This window comes from Rhinopithecus roxellana, chromosome 12, assembly GCF_007565055.1.
Source record: "Rhinopithecus roxellana isolate Shanxi Qingling chromosome 12, ASM756505v1, whole genome shotgun sequence".
In the NCBI taxonomy this organism is placed as follows: domain Eukaryota; kingdom Metazoa; phylum Chordata; class Mammalia; order Primates; family Cercopithecidae; genus Rhinopithecus; species Rhinopithecus roxellana.
The window spans coordinates 44,235,666-44,263,465 of record NC_044560.1 but is presented as its reverse complement, the minus strand read 5'-3'; the positions used below and the strand labels follow the sequence as shown (position 1 = coordinate 44,263,465).

General features: G+C 41.8%; 1 protein-coding gene across 2 annotated transcripts in view; it reads left to right on the top strand.

Moving 5' to 3' along the window:
• Positions 1-27,800, top strand: part of CACHD1 (cache domain containing 1) — a 228,110-nt gene that overhangs the window by 142,074 nt on the left and 58,236 nt on the right. Inside the window, exons 5-7 of one of the 2 annotated variants that reach the window (XM_030913272.1) lie at positions 20,513-20,639; positions 23,804-23,948; positions 25,165-25,381. In XM_030913272.1, coding sequence (XP_030769132.1) covers positions 20,513-20,639; positions 23,804-23,948; positions 25,165-25,381 — 489 coding nt within the window. The remainder of the gene's footprint in view (positions 1-20,512; positions 20,640-23,803; positions 23,949-25,164; positions 25,382-27,800) is intronic. The other variant, XM_030913273.1, reaches the window with a different exon arrangement.

Sequence of the window (27,800 nt, the reverse complement as noted above, 5' to 3'; positions counted from 1 at the left end):
ATCATTCTGCCTCAGCCCCTCTCAAACCTAATGTCCTCATAATTCAAAATATAATCATGCCCTTGTAAGAGTCCCCAAAGTATTAACTCATTCCAGGATTAACTCAAAAGTCCAAGTCCACAGTCTCATCTGAGACAAGGCAAGTCGTTTCTGTCTATGAGCCTGTAAAATCAAAAGCAAGTTAGTTACTTCCTAGATACAATAGGGGTACAGGCATTGGGCAAAGAGACCTATTACAAATGGGAGAAATTGGCCAAAACAAAGGGGCTACAAGTCCCATGCAAGTCCAAAATCCAACAGGGCAGTCTTTAAACTTTAAAGTTCCAAAATGATCTCCTTTGACTTCTTGTCCCACATCCAGGGTATGCTGATGCAAGAGATGGCCTCCCATGGCCTGGGGTAGCTCCGCCCCTGTGGCTTTGCGGGGTAAGCCCGCCTCCTGGCTCCTATCACGGGCTAGCCTTGAGTGTTTGCAGCTTTTCCAGGTGCACGGTGCAAGCTCTCAGTGGATCTACCATTCTGGAGTCTGGAGGATGGTGGCCTCTTCTCAAAACTCCACTAGGCAGTGTCCCAGTGGGGGCTCTGTGTGGGGGCTCCAACCCCACATTTCCCTTCCACACTGCCCTAGCAGAAGTTCTCCATGAGTGCCCCACCCCTACAGCAAACTTCTGCCTGGACATCCAGGTGTTTCCATACATCATCTGAAATCTAGGCAGAGGCCCCCAACCTCAACTCTTGTCGCTTGCACACCCACAGGCCCAATACCACATGGAACCTGCCAAGGCTTGGGGCTTACATCCTCTGAAGCTATGGCCCAAGCTGCACCTTGGCCCCTTTTAGGCATGACTGGAGCTGGAGTGGCTGGGACACAGGGCACCACATCCTGAGGTAGCACAGACCAGCAGAGCCCCGGGCCTGGCCCAAGAAACTATTTAATCCTCCTAGGCCTCTGGGCCTGTAATGGGAGGGGGCTGCTCTGAAGGCCTGTGACCTGCCCTGGAGACATTGTCTTGGCTATTAATATTCAGCTCCTTGTTACTTAGGCAAATTTCTGCATCTGGCTTGAATTTCTCCCCAGGAAATGGGTTTTTCTTTTCTACCACATGGTCATGCTGCACATTTTCCAAACGTGTGTTCTGCTTCCCTTTTAAATACAAATTCCAGTTTTAGATCATCTTTGTTCATGCATATATGCATACAGTTTTAGAAACAGTAAGGTCAACTCTTGAATGCATTGTTGCTTAGAAATTTCTTCCTTGCCAGATACCCTAAATCATCTCTCTCAAGTTGAAAGTTCCACAGATTGCAAGGGCAGAAGCAAAATGCTGCCAGTCTCTTTGCTAAAGCATAGCAAGAGTGGCCTTTGCTCCAGTTCCCCAGTTCCCAGTAAGTTCTTCATCCACATGTGAGACCACCTCAGACTGGACCTCATTGTCCATATCCTATCAGCATTTTGGTCCAAGCCATTCAACAAATCTCTAGGAAGTTCCAGACTTTCTCTTATCTTCTTATTTTCTTCAGAGCCCTCCAAACTCTTCCAACCGCTGCTGGTTACCCAGTCCCAAATCAATTCCACATTCTCAGGTATCTTTATAGCAGTGCCTCACTACCTCATTGCCAATTTTCTGTATTAGTCCATTCTCATGCTGCTATAAAGATACTACCTGAGACTGAGGAATTTGTGAAGAGAAGAGGCTTAATTGACTCACATTTCCTCGTGGCTGTGGAGGCCTTGGGAAACTTGTAATCATGTTGGAAGGCAAAGGGCAAGCAAGGCATGTCTTACATGGCAACAGGAGGGGGTTGGGGTGGGGGAACTGCCAAACACTTTTAATGCATCAGATTTAGTGAGAACTCACTATCATGAGAATAGCATGGGGGAAACTGCCCCCATGATCCAATTACCTCACACCAGGTTTCTCCCTAACATGTGAGGATTACAATTCAAGATGAAGTTTAGGTGGGGACACAGAGCCAAACCATATCATGAACCATAAAAGCATAATTCAAATGAAAGTTATTGTCTTAATACAAAGTATCTCTATAATAGAAGTTTTTTTAATAGGAGTCCATATAGCAATACCGTTTTTGTGTACATTTGCCTTTTCTATCATACTATGAGATCACAGAAGCATTTATCTATCTTTATATCAGCATGGTTACATCTTGTTCGGTCTTCACTGTATAGGTGCTTATATAATGTTTATTGAATTGAATTAATGTTGGTGGTTACTTATCCTACTTGTTGCTAATTTTTTTTTTTTTTTTTTTTGGAGACGGAGTCTCGCTCTGTCCCTCAGGCTGGAGTGCAGTGGCACGATCTCAGCTCACTGCAAGCTCGGCCTCCTGGGTTCACACCATTCTCCTGCCTCAGCCTCCTGAGTAGCTGGGACTACAGGCACCCGCCACCATGCCCAGCTAATTTTTTGTATTTTTAGTAGAGACGGGTTTTCACCGTGGTCTTGATCTCCTGACTTTGTGATCTGCCCGCCTCGGCCTCCCAAAGTGCTGGGATTACAGGCATGAGCCACCGCGTTCAGCCCTTGTTGCTAAATTTTATAATGTGTATGTAAGGAAAATACCTAGGTCATTGAAGCACAAGTCTAGGTAGTAGTATATAGAACAATACTCAGATGTTTTCAGGGAAAATGAGTCACATGCATTTGTTTGGCTTTCTGCTTAGAATTAATTCTCTCCGTCTTTTCAAAAAACCTGGAAGTATCTGTTTACAGCATGTTTTACTGAAGCTAAATTTTAAGCCCACAATGGAGCACCACTCCTCCAAAAAAAAAAAAAAAAGACTCCCTTCTAAATATTACTACCCATTGACAGTGCACCCAGTCACCCAAGAGCTCTGATGGAGATGTACCAAGAGATTAATGTTGTGTTTATGGCTGCTAGTACAATGTCCACACTGCAGTCCGTGGATCAAGGAGTGATTTTTACTTTCAAGTCTAATTGTTTAAGAAATACATTTCATAAGGTTATAGCTTTCATAGATAGTGATTCCTCTGATGGATCGGGGCAAAGTAAATGAAAACCTTCTGGAAATGATTCACCATTCTAGATGCTATTAAGAACATTTGGGATTCATGGAAGGAGGTCAAAATATCAACACTAATAGGAGTTTGGAAGAAGTTGATTCTAACATTCATGGGTGACTTTCAGGGGCAAGATTTCAGTGGAGGAAGTCACTGCAAATGTGGTAGAAATACCAGGAAAACTAGAATTAGAAGTAGAGTCTGAAGATGTGCCTCAATTGGTATAATCTCATGATAAAACTTAGACAGATGAGGAGTTGCTTGTTATGGATGAACAATGAAAATAGTTTCTTGAGATGGAATGTACTCCTAGTGAAGATGCTGTGAACATTGTTGAAATGACAACAAAGGACTTAGAATATTACATGAATTTAGCTGATGAAACAGCAGCAGGGTTTGAGAGGATTGGCTCCAGTTTTTTTTTGTTTTTTTTTTTTTGTTTGTTTGTTTGTTTGTTTTTTTGAGACGGAGTCTCGCTCTGTCCCCCGGGCTGGAGTGCAGTGGCCGGATCTCAGCTCACTGCAAGCTCCGCCTCCCCGGTTCACGCCATTCTCCTGCCTCAGCCTCCGGAGTACCTGGGACTACAGGCGCCCGCCACCTCGCCCGGCTAGTTTTTTGTATTTTTTTAGTAGAGACAGGGTTTCCGTGTTAGCCAGGATGGTCTCGATCTCCTGACCTCGTGATCCGCCCGTCTCGGCCTCCCAAAGTGTTGGCATTACAGGCTTGAGCCACCACGCCCGGCCTGGCTCCAGTTTTTTAAAGGAGTTCTACCGTAGGTAAAATGCTGTCATATAGTATCACATGCTACAGAGAAATCTTTTGTGAAAGGAAGTCAATTTGTGTAGCAAACTTTATTGTTGTCTTATTTTAAGAAATTCCCACAGCCACCCCAACCTTCATCTACGACCATCCTGATCAGTCGGCAGCCACCAACATCAAGGCAGGACCGTCCACCAGCAAAAAGACTATAATTTACTCAAGGCTCAAATGATCATTAGCATTTTTTAGCAATAAAATATTTTTAAATTAAGGTATGACAGTGTTTTTAAGACATCATGCTTTTGCCCACTTAATAAACTATAGTGTAGTGTAAAAATAACTTTTATATGCACTGGGAAACCAAACACTTCGTGTGACTTACTTTATTGCCTTACTCACTTTATTCCAGGGGTTTAGAACTGAGCTGCAGTATCTCCAAGGTGTGGCTACGTATTTAAAAGGCAGGATATCATTGCTACCTGGAAGGATTTCAAGTGACTCTTATACAATTTTACTTGACTATTTTGTAGTAGTTGACATGTAAACCTCTTTTTTGAAACTCTCTTATCCTTTGGTTTCTATAAAATTATGTTCTGCTATTTATCCTCTTATGTCTCTGTTTAATCCTTATTTTTCTTCTGGGGCTCATTTTTCTTTATTCTGTTGCTCAGAGTAGATGTCCCCATATATCCTCTCTTACCATCCTCCTCACCTCACTAATCATTATCTTCCTGAATATTCTAAGTTTAACCAGCTTCCCAGCTCCTGCCATGTGCTGGTGAATTCACAATCTCTAGCTTAAGACCTGGTCTATTTCTGAGTTTATTTATTGAATAACCACCTTCAGGACACACATCTCTCTGTGATTTTCCTGTAGGTACACAAAACAAACTTTCCTCTGAATTTGCTCCCCAGTCTGAGTTCCCTGTCATATTCAATATTACCTTCATTCTGGGAATTTTTCCTCACCATTTTCCACTCAGTACTTCTCTAGGTTTTATCCATTTTCACCTAACACGAGTCATTGTCCAAGTAAGGGTATAAATAAATAAGTGAATATTTATCAAGTGTTCACTAAGTACTAGACCCCTGGCTGGGCATCTCCCTGTGCATTGTGCTTGTTTAATCTAGGCACCTGGCTGGGCATCTGCCTGTATGTTGCTCTTGTTTAGTCTAGACACCAGCTGGGCATCTGTCTATGGATTGCTTTTCTTGCTTGGTCTAGACACCTGGCTGGGCATCTCCCTGTGTGTTGCTCTCATTTGTCTAGACACTTGGCTGGACACCTGCCTGTGGGTTGCTCTTCTTTGGTCTAGACATCTGGCTGGACATCTGCCTATGTAGTGCTCTTCTTGTTTGGTCTAGACAGCTGAGTGGACATCTGCCTATGTATTGTTCTTCTTATTTCATCTAGGCATCTGGCTGGACATCTGCCTGTGTGTTGCTTTTCTTTTTGTAGTCTAGACACCTGACTGGACACCCACCTATAGGTTGTTCTTGTTTGGTCTAGACACCTGGCTGGACATTTGCCTATAGGTTGCTCTCGTTTGGTCTAGACACCCCGCTGGGCACCTGCTTGTGCACTGCTCTTCTTGTTAGGCCTAGATACCTGGCTGTGCATCTGCCTGTGTGTTGCTCTTGTTTGGTCTAGACACCAGCTGGGCACCTGCCTATGAGTGGCTCTTGATTGGTACACTGACTTACAACGTAGGTCTCATTGTCCTCTATTCATTGAAAGGGAAATTTGGCTCAATTTCTGTAGTCTAAAAATCAGTCTTGAATCCCCTTTCTTTTTCCCTGCTACTGTGGTAAATTTGGATCCTCACTGCTTTTCTAGAAGAATAATTAATGTAGAACCCCACCACTACCACCACCAGAAGGTTTCCCTGCTTCTCTTCCCTCTTTTTCCACACGTCCTAAACACACACTGAGTATTCTGAAAAATCTCCTCTGTAACTGCATTTCTCAAAAGCCTCTGATGGCTCCCTTTACATCTAAGCTCACGTTGGAGACCCTGCACCCCCATCTTCTGCTCCTTTTCCTTGAGTCCTCTGGGCTCTAGCCTCAGGAATATCCCTTTCATTTCTTCAGCATCACCCACCTCCATCACCGCTCCATACTTTTGATCACATTATTGTTTCATCCTGCAGCACACTGCCAGCTGCCTCTGACGTGTAAAACATTACTTTTTCCTAAGGACCCAACTTCCTTGTCACCTTCCTTCACCCTTGTAGATAAGAATTTCTTGTTTGTTGTAGCAGGTTGGCTTTCTGAGGAAGCAGACTCTGAGATGGACCTTGGCAGCCTGTGGGGAAAGGGAGGAAAGGAGAATTGGGAGTGGGAGAGAGCAGGGCTTCTACACATTGTCAGCAAAGGCCTCTGCCAACCCCAGGACTGCTTGGAAGCTGGGGTGGCCTTCCAGGGTTGTATTGGCTCAGTTATGACCATTTATGACTTTACTCTATGGCACATTCTTACTACAGATTTTTGATTTTTTTAAGTTAGACACCTACTTGACCTTGTGCTTCTTTGTATTTATTTATTGTATGCCAAGTGCCCAATCCAGTGCCTTGCCCATAGCAGGTACACAGTAAATTCTTACTGAAAGAAAGAACAAAAGCCACTAGGGTTTTTGTTGTGCTTTTGTTTTCTCTTCTGTGTAATGGAATAACCAAGACTCTTGAAGGACTTCGATGAAAAAAGGATTGTGGTTGTGATTTGCTGTTAGTTGGCAGTGGTTTCCTTAGCTAAGTAGCAAATCAACACACATAAATGTCCCATGATATGGAGTGATGCAGACTATACAAATGAATAATGGTATTCTGGAGTCACGTGAAACCATCTATGGTGAGCCCAGACACACAATATATACAAAACAATCAGTCCATTACTGCTTAGTACCTCATAAACCATTTTATACTTTCATTTTATTCTTACCAGACTCCAAGGGCCATTATAAGCTTCATTTTACAGATGAGAAGTTCTGATCTACCTAAAGTCAATGAGCAATTGTTGGTATTGACATGGCTTAACATTATGTGTCCTGACTGCTTGTCAATGGCCTCCCTGAGATAGACTGCTTAAGATGAAGAGATGTATTTCCATCACTGTATTCTGCCTACTGACACTTGAAACTCTTTGTATCTAAAACCATACCTATAAATAGTCTCTCTACCCACCCAAACTTCCTCCTTGGCCCATGTTCCATATGTCAGTTAACAGCAGCTTCATTTTACTAGTTACCTAATCTTGAGACCCAGAATAAGTTCTGACTCCTTCCTGGCTCTCCCTCATAAAGAGCTTCTCTCAAGTGACAAGCATGTGGTGGTTACTATGCCAGACACCAAGATAATGAAGTGTATTGGTGAGAGGGGAGAGGAGGAAAAAATCAACAGACAAGTTCAATTATGATAAAATGCTACGTGCTGTGATGATGAAGGTGAACCCTGGGCACTTGACCCAGGTTGTGAGCTCTGAGCTGGGTCTTTTAAATGTGGTAAGAATTATCCAGGTGATGTGCTTGTGGCAAGCATGCATTTTGGAATCTATAAAATGTGCATGCAGAATGGATCATTGTTTAGGAGGGAGTTGAGTATCAGAAAATAAGAGTAGTGCTAAGCCAAATTTTAATGGGTCGTTTATATTAGTCTGCGGTGTTTTATTTGGGTTTGCTTGGTTGTGTTTTATCTGTTTTTTACCCTGAAGGCAACCAACTGAGATATTTTAAGCAGGGGAGACAAAAGAGCTTTATGGAAAATGGAAAGAATTGTAGTTAGCCTGGAAGAAGGAGTACCTGGGACCAGACTATTAAGGTCATCAAAGAGTGAAAGGAAGGCAGTGGAAAGGGGCCATGGCATAAACAAAACGGCTAAATGCAGGTTGAGTGGGATGGCAAGAACTAGAGAATCGGTGTAGACCACTCTTCTTAGTTGCATAGCTGAGACAAGGGGAAAGGTTACTGATAACTTAGGTTATAGGAATGTTTTTCATCGTCATTCCTTTTTTTTTTTAAGTTAGAGAAACTTAAAAATGTTTACATGCCAAAGACAGAGAAAGAAGTGAAGCAAACCAATGGGAAAATGGAGATTAATGTCTCGAATTAGTTGCCCCAAACCAAACTGAACATCAGAGTCACCTGGGGTGCTTTGCAAAAAAAAATACAAACCAACAAAACTATTCTTCAGCCACCACGCAGACATAGTGAATCAGAATGTTGGCTTGGTACTCTGTGGGTTCTAAAAATTGTGATGATCACCTAGGCTTGAGAACTACATTTTTGTTAATTTTCTGTTATTTCTTTTATAAATGCTTGAAGATCACCTGGACCTTTGGGTCCTCTGGGAATGGTCTACTAGATAGGAAGAAGGGAGAGTGGTGGAACCCCACTGGTTTTGGATTACCCAGAAATTTATTCTAGGTTCCCTGAGCCCATGACCAGGCTGAATCAAGGACAGAATGGACTGGTTATTTTTGCATTATATAATCAACCTAGAATGGACACAAAGAGCTATGAGCTCAGAACAGAATCAGGGATTTGAGGATGCCTGCTCCTTAGCCTTAGTCTTAGACTAAAATAATAACAAGGAGATAGGAAAGGATCATTGAGTTGCCCCCAGGAACAGGCGTGGTCAACTGTCATTAGTTTAACTTTTGGAATGGGCCTTAACTGGCATGATCAGTGTGGTGGCAGATCACTGAGCAACATGGCCTAGGTCCCATTGAGGGTTCAGGGTTTAAGTCACTCCCCACCTTTCTGAACCAGAATATCCTTAGCTTTACAAACAGTAATAATGGCCAGGTGCAGTGGCTCACACCTGTAATCGCAATACTTTGGGAGACTGAGGTAGGCGGATCTCCGGAGATCAGGAGTTCAAGACCAGCCTGGCTAACATGGTGAAACCCCATTTCTACTAAAAATACAAAAAATTAGCCAGGCGTAGTTGCACGCTCCTGTAACCCCAGCTGCTCTGGAGGCTGAGGAAGGAGAATCACTTGAACGTGGGAGGCGGAGGTTGCAGTGAGCCGAGATCGTGCCATTGCACTCCAGCTTGGGCAAAAAGAGTGAAACTCCGTCTCAAAAAAAAGAAAGGAACCTGTCTATGCCTTGGTTTCCTGAATAATAAGTAAAACCTACCTCATAGATTAAAAAAAAAAAACAATAATGATGAATAATAAAACTTACCTCAAAAAAATAGCAATAACAATGAAAAACAGTCCTGTATCCTAAGTTATTAGTAATCTTTCCCCTTGTCTCAGCTACGCAACTAAGAAGAGTGGTCTACATCAATTCTCTAGTTCTTGCCATCCCACTCAACTTGCATCTAGCCATTTTGTTTATGTCATGGCCCCTTTCCACTGCCTTCCTTTCACTCTTTGATGACCTTAATAGTCTGGTCCCAGGTACTCCTCCTTCCAGGCTAACTTACACTTCTTTCCATTTTCCATAAAGCTCTTTTCCCTCCCCTGCTTAAAATCTCTCATAGGGTTGTTGTAGTAATTAACTGAGGTAATGTAGATAAAAGCCTTACCTGGTACATTGTCAAGTGCTCAATATGCTTACCACCCCTGGAGCAGCATAAAGAGTATCCAGTGGTCACTGAAATATATGGCCCCTCCAGAATAGCAGAATAGTATATGGCAAAACAATACTCAAGATGTAAGTGAGAGGTGGGAATTGGGAAGGTGGGATCCGGTTTGATGCCAGAAATTTTGCTTGGAATCCTCAGAATGTTAATTTATTTTCTTCTCCTCCAGAGTGCTTGCTGTTGTACAGAACATTACTGAGAGGTGCTAAGTCAGTTTTGTTCTGTTGAGGAAGTATGTGTGTTTTCGTTTGTCTGTGTCTCTGTGTATTTAGGATAGCTCTTGTGTTTTCTATTTGGCAAGCACGGGAGGTAGACAGCTTGATGTGTTTTTCTGAGTGGTGTTGGGCTGGGCATCAGGAAGCCCAGATATCCTTGAGGTGGGAGGCAATAAGCTTTCCATTACGAGCATGTTCTGTGTGTCCCTACCTCTGGTGGACAATACTGTTGAGAAAAACAGAAGTCACAACCCAACAAAAATCCATCTTTTTCCCATAGATGAGGTAGTTTAAGCATTAAAGAGGGCAGGCAAGGAGTTTGGAGGACATGGTTGGTTTTGTTTTGACTGCAGAGGCTGATGACATAAGAACCAGTTAGATATAGATAGTGAAATTGGAAGGAAAACGTCTGGGGGTCAGAGAATCTGGGGCCCATCTGTTAGAATTATTCATGGAGAGTTTAGTATACTGTATGCTGGAAGGTCTTGAGACTCAACAAATGGGAAGTGAGAATGCCTGAAATGGGGAAGGCATATTTTTTCAGCTGCATATCTGACAACAGTTTGTGTGCTGTGGCTAAAGAAAAATAAGCCAGTGGTTATTACAAAATTGTGGGGTTTTGCTTAGAATTAGCATAGTAACTCTAAGAAACAGTCAGTTTGTTGAATTCCTTACACAGAGGGTGATGGAGGAAATAGAGCTTGTCAGAAGACCTGTTTCCTTCCATTTTATGATATTACTTTGTCAGTATTTTGTAGTGTAGAGATCAAATAGAACCTGTATTCAAGAGCCTTAAATATTGGGATGCTCTGGGCAAGAGCATCTTGGAATGGTGGTAGACACTGGAGGTCGGATCTAAGAGCACCTCTTTGTCAGGTACCCTCATCTGTGTTCTCACTGCTGCATGCCAAGAATCTTCCCTTGGTTTAGTAGAAAGTGTTCTAGACCCAAAAGCAGAGGGCATGATCCCGGCACTGTGCCTTACACATAGTCAGGACTCAATAAATATTTGATAAGGCAAGAAGGAAGGGGAAAAAGCAAGATGACTTACTAGATCCATTGGTCAGAATTTGCCTCCTCTAGTTATAATAACTGTGTGGACATAGGTAAGTTGCTTCACCTGTCTCAGCTTCAGTTTTCTGCTTTGTAAAATGACAGTAATTATATTGACTTTATAAAATGAATTGTTACGAGATTTCAAAAATATATAAGCAAAATATCTAGAATGATACCTGGTCTCTTATTGTTATTTTTATCTAAATCTCATCTCCCTCTTTACTTATCATCTGCTTGGCACCCTGGGAATTTTTCGTTGGTAAAGGTTTAAAGAAGGAGAAGTGGGCTGGCAGCACCATATCTTATCAGTTTTTTCATCCAGGCATCATAGGCCTTCAATGATTTAATTTTTTAAAGTAGTTTGGACTTTTCTGAGCTGCTGTGAACTTTTGTTAATATAAATTTTTGTTAATATAAAATAGAGACCATATTGACTTTGGAAATAATAACTATCTAGATATCTTCCTTCCCCACCTACATGTAGCTGTTTAGAAATGCGACTTAATAGTGGTCACCACAGAGACTGTCCTTACAGTGAAACCTCCTTTGTAAGCAGATTTCTAATTGATATGAATATTAAAATCGACAGCAGTGCATTGTCCCTTAGAGACAGACCTCATACCCTCCTAAGGAGTTCACAGATAGAATTAAGAGATTCATCCATTTGGATGTTAAATAAATTAGATCTTTATTTTAATTGATCTCTAATTCAATCATAAATTAAGGTAACAATCCACAGTGTACATTTCATACCAGGGATTTTTGTCATCAAAGAAATCATGGCAATTTTCATCTCACATAACAGTTGTTGAATATGTCTTGAAATATCATGTATGCTCATCGTGATTTCCAGATCATGGAAGGTATGAGACCTACCATAACCTTTCTTTTTCTTAATGCATTAATAGGAAGCACATATATTATCATACACTTACGTTTGTAATATTTTGGAAACTATTCTTTATAATAGGTTTCTTTTGACATCTTAAATGTTTTATTTGTATGCTTTACAAAGATTCTCTCTTCTCCAGACTACCAAAGCATTTATGGAACAGAAACTATTAAGATCCTGTGCCTTAGAGTTGGTTGGAGGAGGAATGTCCCAAACTTACAGCCAAATAGAAAGATTCCCACTACACAGTCTGCAGCAAAATTGAAAGGCAAAATTTTTAGGACCAAATTCACCTTCCACTGGCCCACTGATAGTCTCCTGGGCTCTATCCAAATAATCTTAAATTATTAGGCATCATTCCTGCTTATAAGGGCTTCAGAGGAAGAGATTTCATGGTTGCTCTGATAATTAATACTTGAAATAGTAAATACTTGAAATGCTTGTAATGAGAATACTTGAAATGAGAAAACACTTCCTCTTGTCCTTGTTCGTCAGTGGTCACAGTGAGCTACCTGTGATGGCTCTGTTTTTAAAAGACTGACATTAAAATTTCTCTATATGTTCATCTAAATAAACTTTTCCTGGTACCACTTGGACATTCCATATATATATATATATATATATATATATAGTCTTGGGCCACTGATAATAGTCTCATAGTGCTGATTTATATATTCTAAGTCAGTAGGAGTGAGGATGCTCCCCTTTTCCCTTTTTGTTCTATAAACTTGATCAAAGCCAGCTGGAGTTTGTTCTTCCTCTCTAGTTGTAAATCTGTATACTTCCTTCCCCATGGAGCTTAAGGTCCCCCATGTAAGAGATACTAAACACGTAGCTACGTAAAGATTACACAAGACATTACCAGTTTTTGCTATGAAGGAAAATACCAAGTACTATAAGAGAGGATAAGAATCGAGAGTGGTCAGGGGAGGATCTCTGAGAAGGTGGATTTCAGGCAACACCTGAAGGCTTAAAAAAGAGCTATCTGAAAAGTGAAGAAAGAATTTTCCCATGCCTAAGGATCACCTTGTACCAAGGACACATTTGTGGAACTGAAAGAATTGGCTCTTGATGTACAGTGTACTGAGTTGAAGGGGGAAGAGGTGAGGTTGGAGAATAGGAAGGAGCCAGGTCATGCAGGGCCTTGTAGAGTTTGAATTTAATGCTAAGTGTACTACAGTAGGGAACCTTTGAAAGGTTTTAAGCAAAGCAACAGGGGATTTGATTTACGTTTTAGAAAGAAGCCTTTGGATGCTATATAGAGAGTAAATTTAAGGTCAGACAGCTTGCCAGTCTTAAGAGATGGGACTTGAACCTGTGGCTTTTCATTCCCAGTCCATTCTGATTTACCAGGGTCTTTTTTCTAGTTGATAAGTACTAACCTGAATTAAGTAGAAGATGCAAAATAACACCAGGCCATTTCCAAATGGCTTTCTTATACTCGCTCAAGTTGACAGTGAAAAATAAAAACCACCTAAGGCTCATGTCTCTAACCTGTTGAACACCTCAAAATAATTAAGAGATCACAACTATACCATTTTTCGGTTATATAAAAACCCTGTCTCTTATCTAACATATGCTATTTAGTGTTAAAGGTTGCTCAGAGTCATACATGCACTATCAGCTCTGCCTATTAAGCAGTGGCTTGTGTCTCTGCGATTTTCCAGGTTAACCAGCCTGAACTACCCAGCTAGTATTTGCCAGCTTTAGCAGTTCAGCAGTTTGTTTTTCCTTATAAGATTAAATGGTCAGTTTTGCCTTAGGTTTTTTTCCAATTATGAAATCATTTCATTTTGTTACGCGTCTCCTTAATTGTACTTATTTACCTTGTACATACAAACTAATAAATCTGTTATTTTGATTGAGAAGCCCCTGCATGTTTATATATTTATTCTGCCTCTCAAGAATACTCAGTAAGTTTTTTATCTGTTGATTGCTAATTCATCTAGCATGTATTTCTTAACACACAGAAGTGCTATATGTAGTGTTAAAGCAAGCACACCTAAATCAATCAAATAATGCTGTGCTCTTGCCACCTTGAGCATGTTAGTTCTGCATCTATAAGATGGGAATAAAATAACAAACCCATACGGTAATTATGAAAAGTATTACACCATATATGAAACTGTTTTGTATGATGCTCAATACATTTTCACTGTTTTATTAAAACAGTTTTATTGAAGTGTAATTGACATCCAATAAACTTCATGTGTTTAACATGTACAGTTAGTAGATTTGGACATGTATAGACCCATGAAATCACACAGCAGGCTTTTTATCTCTCCATTTATCTATTTCTATGCTGGTTGCATTGGCAAATTTTCTTAATCAAGGCAGTGGTGTTCGGAGAAGGGAGTGTCTAGGTTTTAAGACATATTTAAAATTGTTATTGCTTCTGTATTGATATAGTCACAATATTTAATTTTTTAAATTAAATTTGGCAGTAGGTTGGGTTTAGGAGCTCACGCCTGTAATCGCAACACTTTCGGAGGCCAAGGTAGGCAGATCACCTGAGGTCAGGAGTTTGAGACCAGCCTGGACAACATGGTGAAACCTCGTCTGTACTAATAATACAAAAATGAGCTGGGCATGGCGACAGGTGCCTGTAATCCCAGCTACTCTGAAGTCTGAGGCAGGAGAATCACTTGAACCTGGAAGCAGAGGTTGCAGTGAGCCGAGGTCGTGCCACTGCACTCCAGCCTGGGCAACAGAGTGAGACTCTGTCTCAAAAAAAAAAAGTTGGCATTAGAAGAAAATAAGATTTTAGAACGAAACATACAAACGTACAGATCATCCCAGCCTGTGTGCTACAGATACCAGTCCTGCACCTCTCAGAGAATGTGTGCCTCAATGTGAAAAGAACTAGGAATCTCTGCTTTAGGATGCAGAGATGAGTCAGGTATAGATCTTGCCCTCAAGGATCTTAGAATCTAGGGATGGAGGAGGTGGAATGTACCTATAACAACGATAATGCAGAGCAGAAGGTAGGAAGAGGTAAAACGCCAGAGGAGGATTTAAAAGGGTGCAGTAACTTCTAGCTTGGGGATACACTTCACTGAGGAAAAACACCCTTTATTGCCTCCTGCACATGTGTCTGTCTGAGGTAGGTGTAGGTGTGTAGAGCAATTTAAACAGATACAGACCCTGCCCATTCATCACTTAAATCCTAATGCTGTGCATCACCGCTCGATGGGTTGGGCGTCTGCCCAGCTTTTTTCCTGGACCACTTCCAACATTTTTGAGGAAAGAGTGAGTGTGAAGGACCTTGTGGTTGGACACCAGCCCAAGTTATCCAGTGGCTAGACACCTAACTGACTCATAGGAATGGGGACAGCCCCCTCTGGGTTGCTTGTGTGGATAATAAGGCTCTCATTCACCTCTACATCTGGGTCAGAGAGGGGCCGCCTGGGAAGCACAGCACATTGATAGATTACTTCTGGGCCCCGGGGACCTCATTACCATCATATCCATCATCTTCTGCTAGTACCAAATAATGGATGTAATTTAATCAGATGCCAAAGGAGTCCTCAGCAGGAGAATTGGAGAAACCTTGCCTGAAACTGTGCTATAGTGTCGGAATGATTATAATGAACCAGAATGATCTTTTGTGGTGAGACTAAATGTATCATGCACTATATGAGTTTTGATTTATTTTTAAAACATTCTTGCTCCTATTGGCTCCCCTTTTAATAGTTTCACTGTAGCCTGTTTATTGTTACAGATGTTACTTTTAAATGAGGTCATTGAGCTTTCCTTTACTTCCAAAGGCAATGTTTGCCTTTTTATTAAGGGGTTGGCAGGGCTGTCTGGAGAACAGTGCTAATGTGAGATCAAGGTTAAAGCTTCAGACCCCAGGAGACTAGGTGGAGAAAAAGCCTCTTCCATGTTTACACACACTCATGTCAGCCAGATGTCTCACAAAGGGCAAGTTTCCTGACAGAGAGGCGAGAAGACTGGCATTGTGGTTACAGACTGCCTTGACTCTCATGGCCCCTTCTTGCCCACTGTGAAACCTCAGGCATGTCAAAAACAAGCTCTCTGAGCCTGTTTCCTCAGCTGTCACTTGGAGATAATTAATTTTTATTCCTAGGACTTTTGTGAGGATAAAATGTGTTGCAGCCCCTTGGTATGCATGAGGGATCTGGGGAGGGCAAGGGGTGTAATAGCTAAAAGTCTAAGGCTTTGGAAATGCTTTAAGTCCTATGTGTAGTATATTTTGCATAGCTTTGTTGGAGGACCGCTGACCAAATCCAGCTTGCCAGTGATTTTTGTAAATAAACTTGTATTGGCACACAGCCCATTCATTCATTTACAAATAAATGTCTGTGTCTGCCCTCTCAAAGACAGATTTGGGTCATTATGACAAAGACCTTATGGTCTGCAAAGCCAGAAATATTTACTATCCAGCCCATTACAGAAGTTGGCCAATCACTGTACCAGACTGAAGGGAAGTTTCTATACAGAGATCTGGTCATTTAAAGCAGTGAGGGATAGGGGATGAGTGGGAATTCCAAAGTGTTCCTGCAGAAAGTCGAATGCTGAATGTTGTCACTTGTAAGTGGGAGCTAAATAATGTGTGCATTTGGACAGAGGGAGTGGAATGATAGACACTTGGAAAAGTGACTTGGAAAGGTGAGAGGGTGGGAGGCAGGGTGAGTGATGAGAAATTACCTAATGGGGACAGGCACGGTGGTTCACGCCTATAATCCCAGCACTTTGGGAGGCCGAGGCAGGCGGATCACTTGAGGTCGAGAGTTCAAGACCAGCCTGTCCAACATGGTGAAGCCCCGTCTGTACTAAAAATACAAAAAATAGCTGGGCATGGTGGCAGATGACTGTAATCCCAGCTACTTGGGAGGCTGAAGCGGGAGAATCACTTGAACTCAGGAGGCGGAGGTTGCAGTAAGCCGAGATCGTACAACTGCACTCTAGCCTGGGTGATAGAGCGAGACTCAGTCTCAGAGGGGAAAAAAAAAAGAAAAAGAAAAAGAAATTACCTAATGGGTACAATGTACACTATTCATGTGATGGTTACCCTAAAAACTCAGACTTCATCACTACACAATATGTCCATGTAACAAAACTGCATTTGTACCCCTTAAATCTGTAAAAATAAAAAATTAAAAGGCTGGGCGCAGTGGCTCACACCTGTAATCCCAGCACTTTGGGAGGCTGAGGCAAGTGATCACAAGGTCAGGAGATTGAGACCATCCTGGCTAACATGGTGAAACCCAGTCTCTACTAAAAATACAAAAAAATTAGCTGGGCATGGTGGTAGGTGCCTGTAGGCCCAGCTACTCTGGAGGCTGAGGCAGGAGAATGGCATGAACCCCAGAGACGGAGCTTGCAGTGAGCCAAGATCGCGCCACTGCACTCCTGCCTGGGCGACAGAGCAAGACTTCATCTCAAAAAAAAAAAAAAAAAAAAAAAAAAAAAAAAAAAATTTAAAAACAGTGTTCCTAAATGTCTACGGAGTTCGCTCCATTCTGATTTAAACACATGAAACTTTAGTGCATGTTAAAAGACTGGTTTGTTGAGGTGAGAATTAAATGCTATATGTGGGAGCATTAGCACAAAGCTGGCACATGCAGATGCCAGGTAGGTGTTTACTAGAGTTGAGTCTCCATTATGTTTCATCAGACCCCACATAGGTGTAACCCTGTTTGGCTCTGGGCATATGTTTCTGGGAGTGGGCAGGTTGACACAGGCATCACCATGGGGCACTTTTATGGAATAGTCACATGTTGTTCCAGCATTTTCTTCTTTGTAAGTTATTGTTAACAATTAGTCTAAAATGAGGTTTATTGACCAATGTCTTTATCTTTGCCTCGTGCTTTGAAATTGTTCCAGTGATAGGTGGAGCCAGCACTAAAGTCATACCTGAGTATGTACATGCTAGAAATAAAGATGAAACTGGCATTTTAACACCAACCACAAAGTTTAATGACTGTCACATGTGTTAATTTTTGGAACACAATCAAAATATTTGCCATGGCTCAAAAAGGTAGTCCTCAGATAACATATTGCTAATGGCAGAAAGACCCCTGCAAAGTAAATAAAACATTAAAAGTGATGATCCTCACTCGGATAGAAAAAGGGAAAGGAGTTGAATATATTGTCACTCCGCACTCTACATCATATGTAGATGGCAACAGCACATGCTGTGCACTTATGTACACTGTCCTTTAACAAGTCATTGAGAGGAACTTGGCCTCTGGCTTCCTGTCTTGCTAATTGAGCACTCTCTGTAGTGACCCTGCTGCAAAGCTCTCACTCCCCTCCTCTTGCACATTGGTCATCTTGGGAGGTGGGTATGTTTTCAAGGTACATGCCCAAATGGCAAAAGTCCATCATACTTTGTAGAAGGCACCTAGCATAATCCCTAGATGGTCATAGGCGCTCACTCAGCACTTGTTCACAACACCATCTCAATGACCACAGGTAGATCTTTCCTATCTTTGGATTTCCATAGCCCTTCTCTGTACCTCACCCAAGCTCTTGATCAGATACTGTGATAATTAATTAAAAGTTTAGTGTATATTTCCAATCTCCCTGAATTAGTCTTTCTTTTGTAGGTAAGGATTTAATATTTTTTTTCTCCTTACCGCCATTCCTAAAAGCTGTTCCCTGCCCATGGTAGGCCAAGAACAAGTCATGAAAAGTTGATCAAAGCCAAGCAAACATCAGAATAATAGTGGATATAAATACAGTGAACTAGAGACAGCGGAGACTGAAAGCAAGGCCTGCCTGTCTCAGATAAAATCTTGGGGCTGGGCACGGTGGCTTGTGCCTGTAATCCTAGTACTTTAAGAGGCTAAGGCAGAAGGATCACTTGAGGCCACGAATTTGAGGCCAGCCTGGGCAACATGGTGACACCCTGTCTCTACAAAAATAAAAAAAATTAGCTGAGTGTGATGGTGCCCACCTATAGTCTTAGCTATGCAAGAGACTGAGGCAGGAGGATCACTTGAGCCCAGGAGAACAAGGCTGCAGTGAGCTGTGATTCCATTCCCATCTGGGCGACAGAGTGAGACCCTGTCTCAAAAAAATTTTTTAAATAAAAAATAGAATAGGAATTCAGTCCTGCTAATATAACAAACCTCCAGAACAGCACAGCCACTGTCCTGAGTGCCAAGGAGACAGAGTAGACCATCATCTTACCTTCTTGGAGTTCATGATGCTCTAGAGGAGAGGAGGCAGGCACATGACTGTTGCACCTGAGTTCACAGGGAACCATCACCCCCACAATATCCTGCAAATCTTTGCAGCTCCCATTTCATAATGTAATTCCTGATGCTACATATGGTATAAAAACATAATACCGTAATTAGTCCACCCACTTTTATTTGAGGCCGAAGGATTTAGTGAGAAACACAGAGTCAGAAGAGCTATGTTAAAGCATGATCTTACCACCTACTAGCCGTGGATATTCATTTGTGTAGGAACTATTTACACTCACTGTGCATGCATTGTTCTAGGCTATAGGGGGGACAAGGCCAAGTTCTTCATTGCTTGCATCTTAAAATTTAACTGGGGTGGGGAAGGAGAAGAGAAGAATGAACTGGTATTAAATGATATTTCAGATGGTGATAAATGCTATGAAGAAAATAAAACATGGCAGTGTTATAAAGGGCCATTTAATTTCTTTGAGCTTCAGTTTCCTCATTGCAATCTGAAGATAAGACTACATATCATGTAGTATTTTGTGAAACTTAAATATCCTGTGTGAAAGCTCTTTGTCTACAGTAGAAGTGAAGATCCCTCATCATTGTTAGAGTCGTATCTCAGCCTCAGCCCTTACAGTCATACAAACAGATCCTTATTTGATCACATGGGTGTTTAAAGCTTAATGTATTTTCTGGTCAAATACACCTCACGCATTCCTTCCTTTTTATGTTTGCTTGGAATCTTCCCGCAACTGAATTTCTTTTTGTTCCATTTCCATCTGTATAACTCTGCTTGTATATCAGTTATTACAATAGGGCTTGTTTTGTGCTCATCTTTGTATATCTTGCCAAATGTAAAGCAGTGACCAGCACGTAGTTAAGTGTGTAATAAGTAGCTGAGTCAGAATGGAGCAGAGCAAAAGATCCTAAGAGCTCAGAAAAGAGAGGAAATTCTGATTGCGGGAGAGGGTAAGAAAGACTTCATGGAGGTTGTGGGACAGGATTGCATACAACAAGGTGGGCTGAGGGAATGACAGATGCAGGTCAGCGGTAGGAATGCTGTGTAGATAAAGGGAGGCAGTACAGCATGATGTAAGGAACACAGGAGTCAGGACAGCCAGGTTTGAATCTCAGCTTGGCCATTTACTGAGGAGGTCTTTGGCAAATCACTTAAGCATATTTTCTCGACTCCAAAGTAGTGATAACAATACCACCCACATCTTGGGGTTGCTTTATGGATGACATGAGATAACATAAGGAAGCCTGTATTCCAGCACCTGGCACAGAGGAATCTTTCCATAAGTAACAGCTTAACCAGACAATGATGGCCTGTCTTTTTAAGTACCATGTATGCTGTTTCCTTCATTGTGAAGCAAAGGCAAGGTTAAGGTCACAGGTCTAGTCCCTCTGGCAATGAGGCCTGTTAACATCACTGTTTTCTACAGTTACAGACTGCACCCCAAGCCAACTAGTGTGTGCTGGCCCAACAGGGGCCAGCTCAGTGCAGGGAGAGATTAATGCAAGTGAATCATTTGCACTGGAAAAAGAATCCAAGACACACAATGTCATGGTACAATATTAAGAGTAATAGCTTCACTTAGCTGAAACATTGTATTTTCTGTTCTTAGGGTATTTTTTAAGGGGCAGAAAGCAAATATTTCATAGAAAATTTACAACCTTGTATCTAGTGGGATTTCTTCATAGTACAGGCAGTTTATGCAAAACAGATGCCTGAGAAGCGGTGCCTGCATGCACCTGTGGATTTGGTGGTTATACTTCATTTTCCTCACCCCTCTAGTTCTTGCAGACAACCTGAAATCCAACCCTGGAATTAAGTGGCAATATTTCAGTTCAGAAGAAGGAATTTTCACTGTTTTCCCAGCACACAAGTTCCGGTGTAAGGGCAGCTACGAACACCGCAGTAGGTATGTTGACTTGCATTCTGAAGTTTTTAATTATTGTTTAAAAGTGATCTACATGAAAGATAAAACTTCTCGTTTCTACTCATGCTTATACCTCTAAGCTGTGGATTCAGAAATTTGTGCTTGTTCTGAAATGAATTTACCATTTGGTATATGTGGATGTGAAATTCCAGGCAAGGGCAAATTACAAAATCCAGAGCTTTTCTATAGCTATGTAACATGCCAAATAAAAAAAGGTGCTTACTCATGAAGTCAAATTGTGTGAAGCACCTAGAGTATTTTGAGTTTCAGAATTCTTTGCTGAAATGTGAATGATGGTACCTTGTCTATAGGGCAGCCCTTGAGCATAACTTTATAACATATCTCAGAGTAGAGTTTGTTATACTCAGCTTCCCTTTCTATGATGACATGCTTGGCCATACTGCATGAAATTTACATGCAGATTTTAACTACTAGAAGTTTTGAGGTGAGCAGAAAGCATTGGATTAAAAATCACTAACATCCTGCTTTTCTCACTCACAGACATGACTTGAGATTCTACCATGTAGCCAGAAGGGCAATAATGGTGAGATAATTTGTATGACAAGACTCATTAATTATAGAACCCACCGAAGGAAATACACTTTCCTATTTAATCCTGGCAGTTTCCTGTTTGCCGTGTCAGATGTTTGATGCCAGAACATCTGGAGCTGTAGTGCAGGGCACCCACTTTTCACACCATTTTCTGGAGTCTACACAATTACTTTAGCTTCCCTTCGTCTTCACTTTAAATTGTATCCAGAATTTTTCCCCAAGGAAAATACTTCATCTGTGCTTTTCCTAAGTTTTTTTTTTTTTTTTTTTTTTTTTTTTTTTCCCTGAGAAGGAGTTTTGCTCTTGTTGCCCAGGCTGGAATGCAATGGCATGATGTCGGCTCACTGCAACCTCTGCCTCCTGGGTTCAAGCGATTCTCCTGCCTCAGCCTCCCGAGTAGCTGGGATTACAGGCGCCCACCACCAAGCCTGACTAATTTTTGTATTTTTAGTAGAGATGAGGTTTCGCCAAGTTGGCCAGGCTGGTCTCGAACTCCTGACCTCAGGTGATCCGCCCACCTCGGCCTCCCAAAGTGCTGGGATTACAGGCATGACCCACCGTGCCCGGCCATCCTAAGATATTTTTATTGTGTGTTTGGTTTCTTCCTTTCCCTCCCCATACATTCTGGTGAAGACTTGGGTGTCTTGGAGACTGGACCAGAAGCCATGGCCATAGCTTCTCACGAGAACAAAGGCCACCATGAACCATCTAATTCTCATTTGCTTCTAAGAAGAGATAGGCTAGATGGCTTGCTGATTTTAATGAAGCACCCGTGAAGGAAAGTTTAAAAAGGAAAGCGAAACCTTGTCAAAATCAGCATTGACCAACACAAGGCAATTTGGAAAGTTTTCATGTATCTCCACCCTAAATCTGCACTGATTAGCCCTTGAACCTCTTTTCCCTTGGCTAAATAATCCACATTTCTCTCCTCATAGACTGCGATTCGCATCTCTTGTCCTAACTGCTTTCCTATGATGCCTTTCCAAGTTCTCTACATCCATTGCAAGTATGGAATGGATTTCAGGACATAGCAACACAAGAAAGGAACTGTTGGATACCAGTCATTCTATGAGGACTTCCCCCCAGTTTGTGCATTTAACATCACTATTTATATATCCCATTAAAGCAGCTTTTAACAACTTAATGTGACGATGCCAACACATATCCCAAGTTTCATTTATGTGAATTGAATTTGAACAAAGGAAGTGTGTCATTTTAAAGAAAATCCACCCACCTAGCTTGGAGAATCTAAAAAGTTAAATATTTGACCTACTTGTCAGTGTTGAGATGATCATATTTTCCTTCTTTTCTGTTCTCTGTTTCATTTCTGTAGCTACCTCTCCTGGATTCTTTTTATTCCATTTCCCTAGTGGCTCAATGGTATCGACTAGTGAAAATACAGTGGTACTTTAGTAATTACTGCAGGACTTTGGGCTTGAGAACAACTAGTGTAAAGTTGGCCAGATTTTGAGTTTTTTTGGTACTTTGCCTACATTTCTTAATTTGTGCCCAGGCTTTTGTGATTCAGCTGGCATCTAACATTTCACAGGAAAATCTAGTGTTTTAGGGGTGTCAGTAAAGGAGAGAATTCTCTTGAGGCTGATTTGCTTTCTTAAACTCCTTCTAATTTGTTCCAGCTTTAAAACTGTGAATAGAGACCTCATTAAACCTCCTCTCACAAACCTTCCTGCACTGCACATTAGCAGAAGGCTGCTTTGATGGGAGGCATTTCTCCTTTGTGGCTGCCCCCAACTCCCTTTTTTCAATGTTGGCAAACAAAAACCTGGCAAGAAGAGTGGCTATCACAGACTTGGACAAATTTTGATGGCACAGTTTTAAATGCTCAGATAAGGGGCCTTTTGGTGGCTGACCTATGTGAATTGTTTCAGTCCAGAAAGGAAAGGGGCCTCTTAGCAGGAGCCTTTGTATAAGAAAAGAGGAACCAAACCTGCCATTCAAAGCTGCTCAGCATGCTCACGAGTTATAGCCTGCCTCACTTCTAGCCGAGCCTCACTCTGCAAGTCTGCAGAGGATAATCCAGCCCTGGTGAGGGGACCTTTTTCTCCTTGACTGATCTCTCAGCCTAAGGGGCTGCCACATCCACACCCTTTAGCAAAACAGGTACACCGGGCAATACCAAGCAGAGGTTGTACATATTTTAAATGAGGATTTTAACTACTAGAAGTTTTGAGCTGTGCAGAATGCATTGAGTTAAAGATCACTAACATCCTGCTTTTCTCTGGGAAAAAAAAAGAGAGAGAAAAGCAGGGTGTTAGTGATACTGAAAAAGCCAACCTCCAAAAGGGTTTGCTGCTGAAAAGCTTCTCTTGTCTGCTTTGATCTTTAAAGGCATAAATTACCCATACCTGTTCCACAGACACACCTTGTTGTCTTGTTGTCTTAGGTATTATTGTCTTAGGTATTGTTTTCAATGCACCAGTATGGTTTCTCCTTCCATGTGGATCCCTCCATCCTTGTGCCATCTCTGGGAGAACACAGAGACCAACATGCCCCATGCACTGTAATGTTCACAGCTGTGTTGAGGCCCTTTACCTAAACCAAGACTGACCCCAGAGAGCTTATTCTCCCTGCAGACCCATCTACGTCTCTACAGTCCGGCCGCAGTCAAAGCACATAGTCGTGATTCTGGACCACGGGGCTTCGGTCACAGACACTCAGCTTCAGATTGCCAAGGACGCTGCTCAGGTCATCCTCAGTGCCATCGATGAACATGACAAGGTGACCGTGACCCCTGTGACCCCAATGGCATGAAGTTCTCCTTGAATGCCTTTTTTAAAGTACTTTATTGTTTTGTGATATAACAGATCCTCCTTGACTTACAATGGAGTTACATCCTGATAAATCTGTCATAAGTTGAAATTGCATTTAATACACCTGAGCTACATCATAGCTTGGGCTAGCCTACCTTAAACATTGTCAGAACACTTAGGTTAGCCCCCAGTTATGGAAAATCATCTAACACAAAGCCTATTTTATAACATAATAAAGTATTGGCTATCTCATGTAGTTTATTGAATATAGTAGTACACTGCAGAATACTGTATCAGCGGTTCTCCTTTGTGATTGCATGGCTTACTGGAAGCTGTGGCTTGACGCCATTGTCCAGCACCATGAGAGAGTATCAGGAGCCTGGGAAAAGATCCAAAATTGAAAGTACAGCTTCACTGCCTGCCTATCACTTTCGCACCATCATAAAGTCAAACCATTGTATGTCAGGGACCATCTGTGTATTTTTTTAAATCCACCTTTAAAAGGACTTTGGGAAAAGAGTATTATTCTAATATTTGAGGAAGCAGCCACCAATCCAAAAATCTCTTTTGTAACTACCACCAACCTTAGTCTTATACTTCTTTATGGCTTATGGTAAGGTTTCTAATTAGCCATGACTTTCACACTGGAGGTTACGCTGAGGAGGAGAGGGGTGGGGGATTTAGATGCTGGTGGATGGCTGAACTTTATCGCAAGATTGTTGTGGGTACAGCTAATGATAATCTATTGTGTGTGGACATTTTCTGCTTCATCATTTTGACTTTGCCAACTCCAGAGGTTTTGCTCACTAACTTAGTGGCTTAAAACACACACACCTTACTCTCTTACCCTCACCCTCACCTCCAGGTTGAAAACCAGGATAGTTCATTCTTGCTATGACTTTTCTCTGCATAAAATAGTTTGTGCGTGTGTTTAATATTATATATGAACACAGTACTACTACTTCATCTTGGAACAAAAACCAAACTCTAGGGGTTTCCCCACTTTACCAATCCTTATGGATCCTTTTCAAATTTGATAGATTGATGGCTCCAGGGATTTATTTTGAAACTCTCAGACTCTGTTCTGTAGGCCTTCTCGTTCCTTGGGCTCTTCTGTTACGTAAACAAATAAATCTTTAAATGGTAGGATAACAAGTTGGGTTTTTTTTTTTTCTTTCCTGCAGATTTCTGTGTTAACTGTGGCAGATACCGTCCGGACTTGCTCACTAGACCAGTGCTATAAGACCTTCTTGTCTCCAGCTACCAGTGAGACAAAAAGGAAAATGTCCACCTTTGTTAGCAACGTGAAGTCTTCAGACAGTCCTACCCAGCACGCAGTAGGATTCCAAAAGGCATTTCAGCTGATTCGAAGCACAAACAATAACACAAAGTTCCAAGCAAGTGAGTGTGTTCTCTCAGAGGACTTACAAGCATAATAGATAAAGATGGCAATAGGAATATATTGTAAATTGATCACACAATGATGCTTTGAGAGATTTTATTATTTATTTATTTATTTATTTATTTATTTATTTATTTATTTACCTTGAGACAGGATCTTGCTCTGTCCAAGCTGGAATGCAGTGGCGTGATCATGGTTCACTCCAGCTTTGACTTCCTGGGCTCCAGCAATCTTTATACCTCAGCCTCCCAAGTAGCTGGGACCACAGGCGTACACCACCACACCCAGCTAATTTTTGTATTTTTGGTCAAGAAAGGGATTCACTGACTGAGACCTGTCTGATCTCAAACTCTTGAACTCAAGCAATACACCTGCCTTTGCCTCCCGAAGTGCTGGAATTACAAGCATGAGCCACTGTGCCCAGCGTAGAGGGATTAAAAAAAAAATTGATTGGGGGTGAGGTGTGGTGGCTCATGCCTATAATCCCAGTACTTTGGGAGGTCAAGGCAGGCAGATCGCAAGGTCAGGAGTTCGAGACCAGCCTGGCCAATATGGTGAAACCCTACCTCTACTAAAAATACAAAAAAAATAGGCGGGCGTGGTGGCGGTTGCCTATAGTCCCAGCTGCTCGGGAGGCTGAGGCAGGAGAATCACTTGAACCCAGGAGGCAGAGGTTGCAGTGAGCTGAGATCATGCCACTGCACTCCAGCCTGGGCGACAGAGCGAGACGCTGTCTCAAAAGAAAAAAAAAATTCATTTGGGATAAAATTGTTATGTGTTGTCTTCATCATCATCGAATACTAGGATGTTAACTGGATTTTTCTCATCTTTCCCAATCAAAGATGGTCAGTCTGTACAATTTCTTGACTCTCTGAGCTTCCTCTTCCTGCCCCTTTGTTTAGATCATGTCTGCACTTATGTCCTAAGGGAATCTCCACATCCTTTCTAATGCTAATTGTCAGCTTTGCTTCCTCTTTGACTTAGAGTGAATGTCTGCCTGTGCACATGTGGACGTGAAGCGGGCAGCAGGAATTCTTGCCTTGATCCTTCCTTCTTCTAACCAGCTGTCATTTAGATGAGCACAGCCTTTCAGATGTACAAAAGCACTCTAATTTAATTTTTTTTTTTTTTTTTTGAGACAGAGTCTCACTCTGTCACCCAGGCCGGAGTGCAGTGGAGCAATCCCGGCTCACTGCAACCTCCACCTCCCGGGTTCAAGCGATTCTCTGGCCTCAGCCTCCTGAGTAGCTGGGATTACAGGCACCTGCCACCATGCCTGGCTAATTTTTGTATTTTAAGTAGAGACGGGGTTTCACCATGTTGGTCAGGCTGATCTTGAACTCCTGACCTTGTGATCCCCCCACCTCAGCTTCCCAGAGTGCTGGGATTAGAGGCGTGAGCCAGCACGCCTGGCCTCTAATTTAATTTTTATATATTAAAGAAAATCTGGAATTAGGATGCATGCTAAAGTAAGGGAAAAGATACTTGAAATGGAGCTCATGCTTTGGAACTACTTAAAGGAATCTATTTCATTTTTCCTTTTATTTTAAAAAAATCTGCTTATAGGCCAGGTGTGGTGGCTCATGCCTGTAATCCTAGCACTTTGGGAGGCCAAGGAGGACGGATCACGAGGTCACGAGATCGAGACCAGCCTGACCAACATGATGAAACCCCGTCTCTACTAAAACTATAAAAATTAGCTGGACGTGGTGGCACATGCCTGTAATCCCAGATACTTGGGAAGCTGAGGCAGGAGAATTTCTTGAACCCAGGAGGCGGAGGTTGTAGTGAGCCGAGATCGCGCCACTGCGCTCCAGCCTGGTGACGGAGCGAGACTCCATCTCAAAAAAAAATAAAAAATCTGTTTACAGTTTTTTTCTTTGTTTGAAAACATTAATGTATCCTATTGAGATAAATTTAAAGAATAGATTTCCAAGCCCTTCATTGTGTCTGTGTTTAAGCTAAGCACTGATTAATGCAAAGCATAGTGCCTAGCACATAATGGATCCTCAAAAGAAGGAAGCTACTGTAATTATAACTAACGATGGTACATGGTGTGTTAGTTTTATGTTTCCGCATAACAAATTGCCACAAACTTAGCAGTTTAACACAATATACATTTGTTATCTCACAGTTTTTTTGGGTCAGGAGTCCAGGTACAACTTAGCTGAGTCCTCTGTTTAGGGTCTCACGATGTTACCATCAAAGTGTCAGCAGGACTACCGTTCATTCAGAGTCCTAAGGTTCATGCTAAGGTTCATTCACGCTAAGGTTCAACAAACATGAGCTCCCATGTTTGTTGGCAGAATTCATTTCCTTGCAACTGTGAGACTCATTTCATTTACTTCTTCAAGGCCAATGGAAGAGCATCTCTTCAAATCCCTGGCTTCAGAGAAGGCTTGGACCCTCCTGTAACAA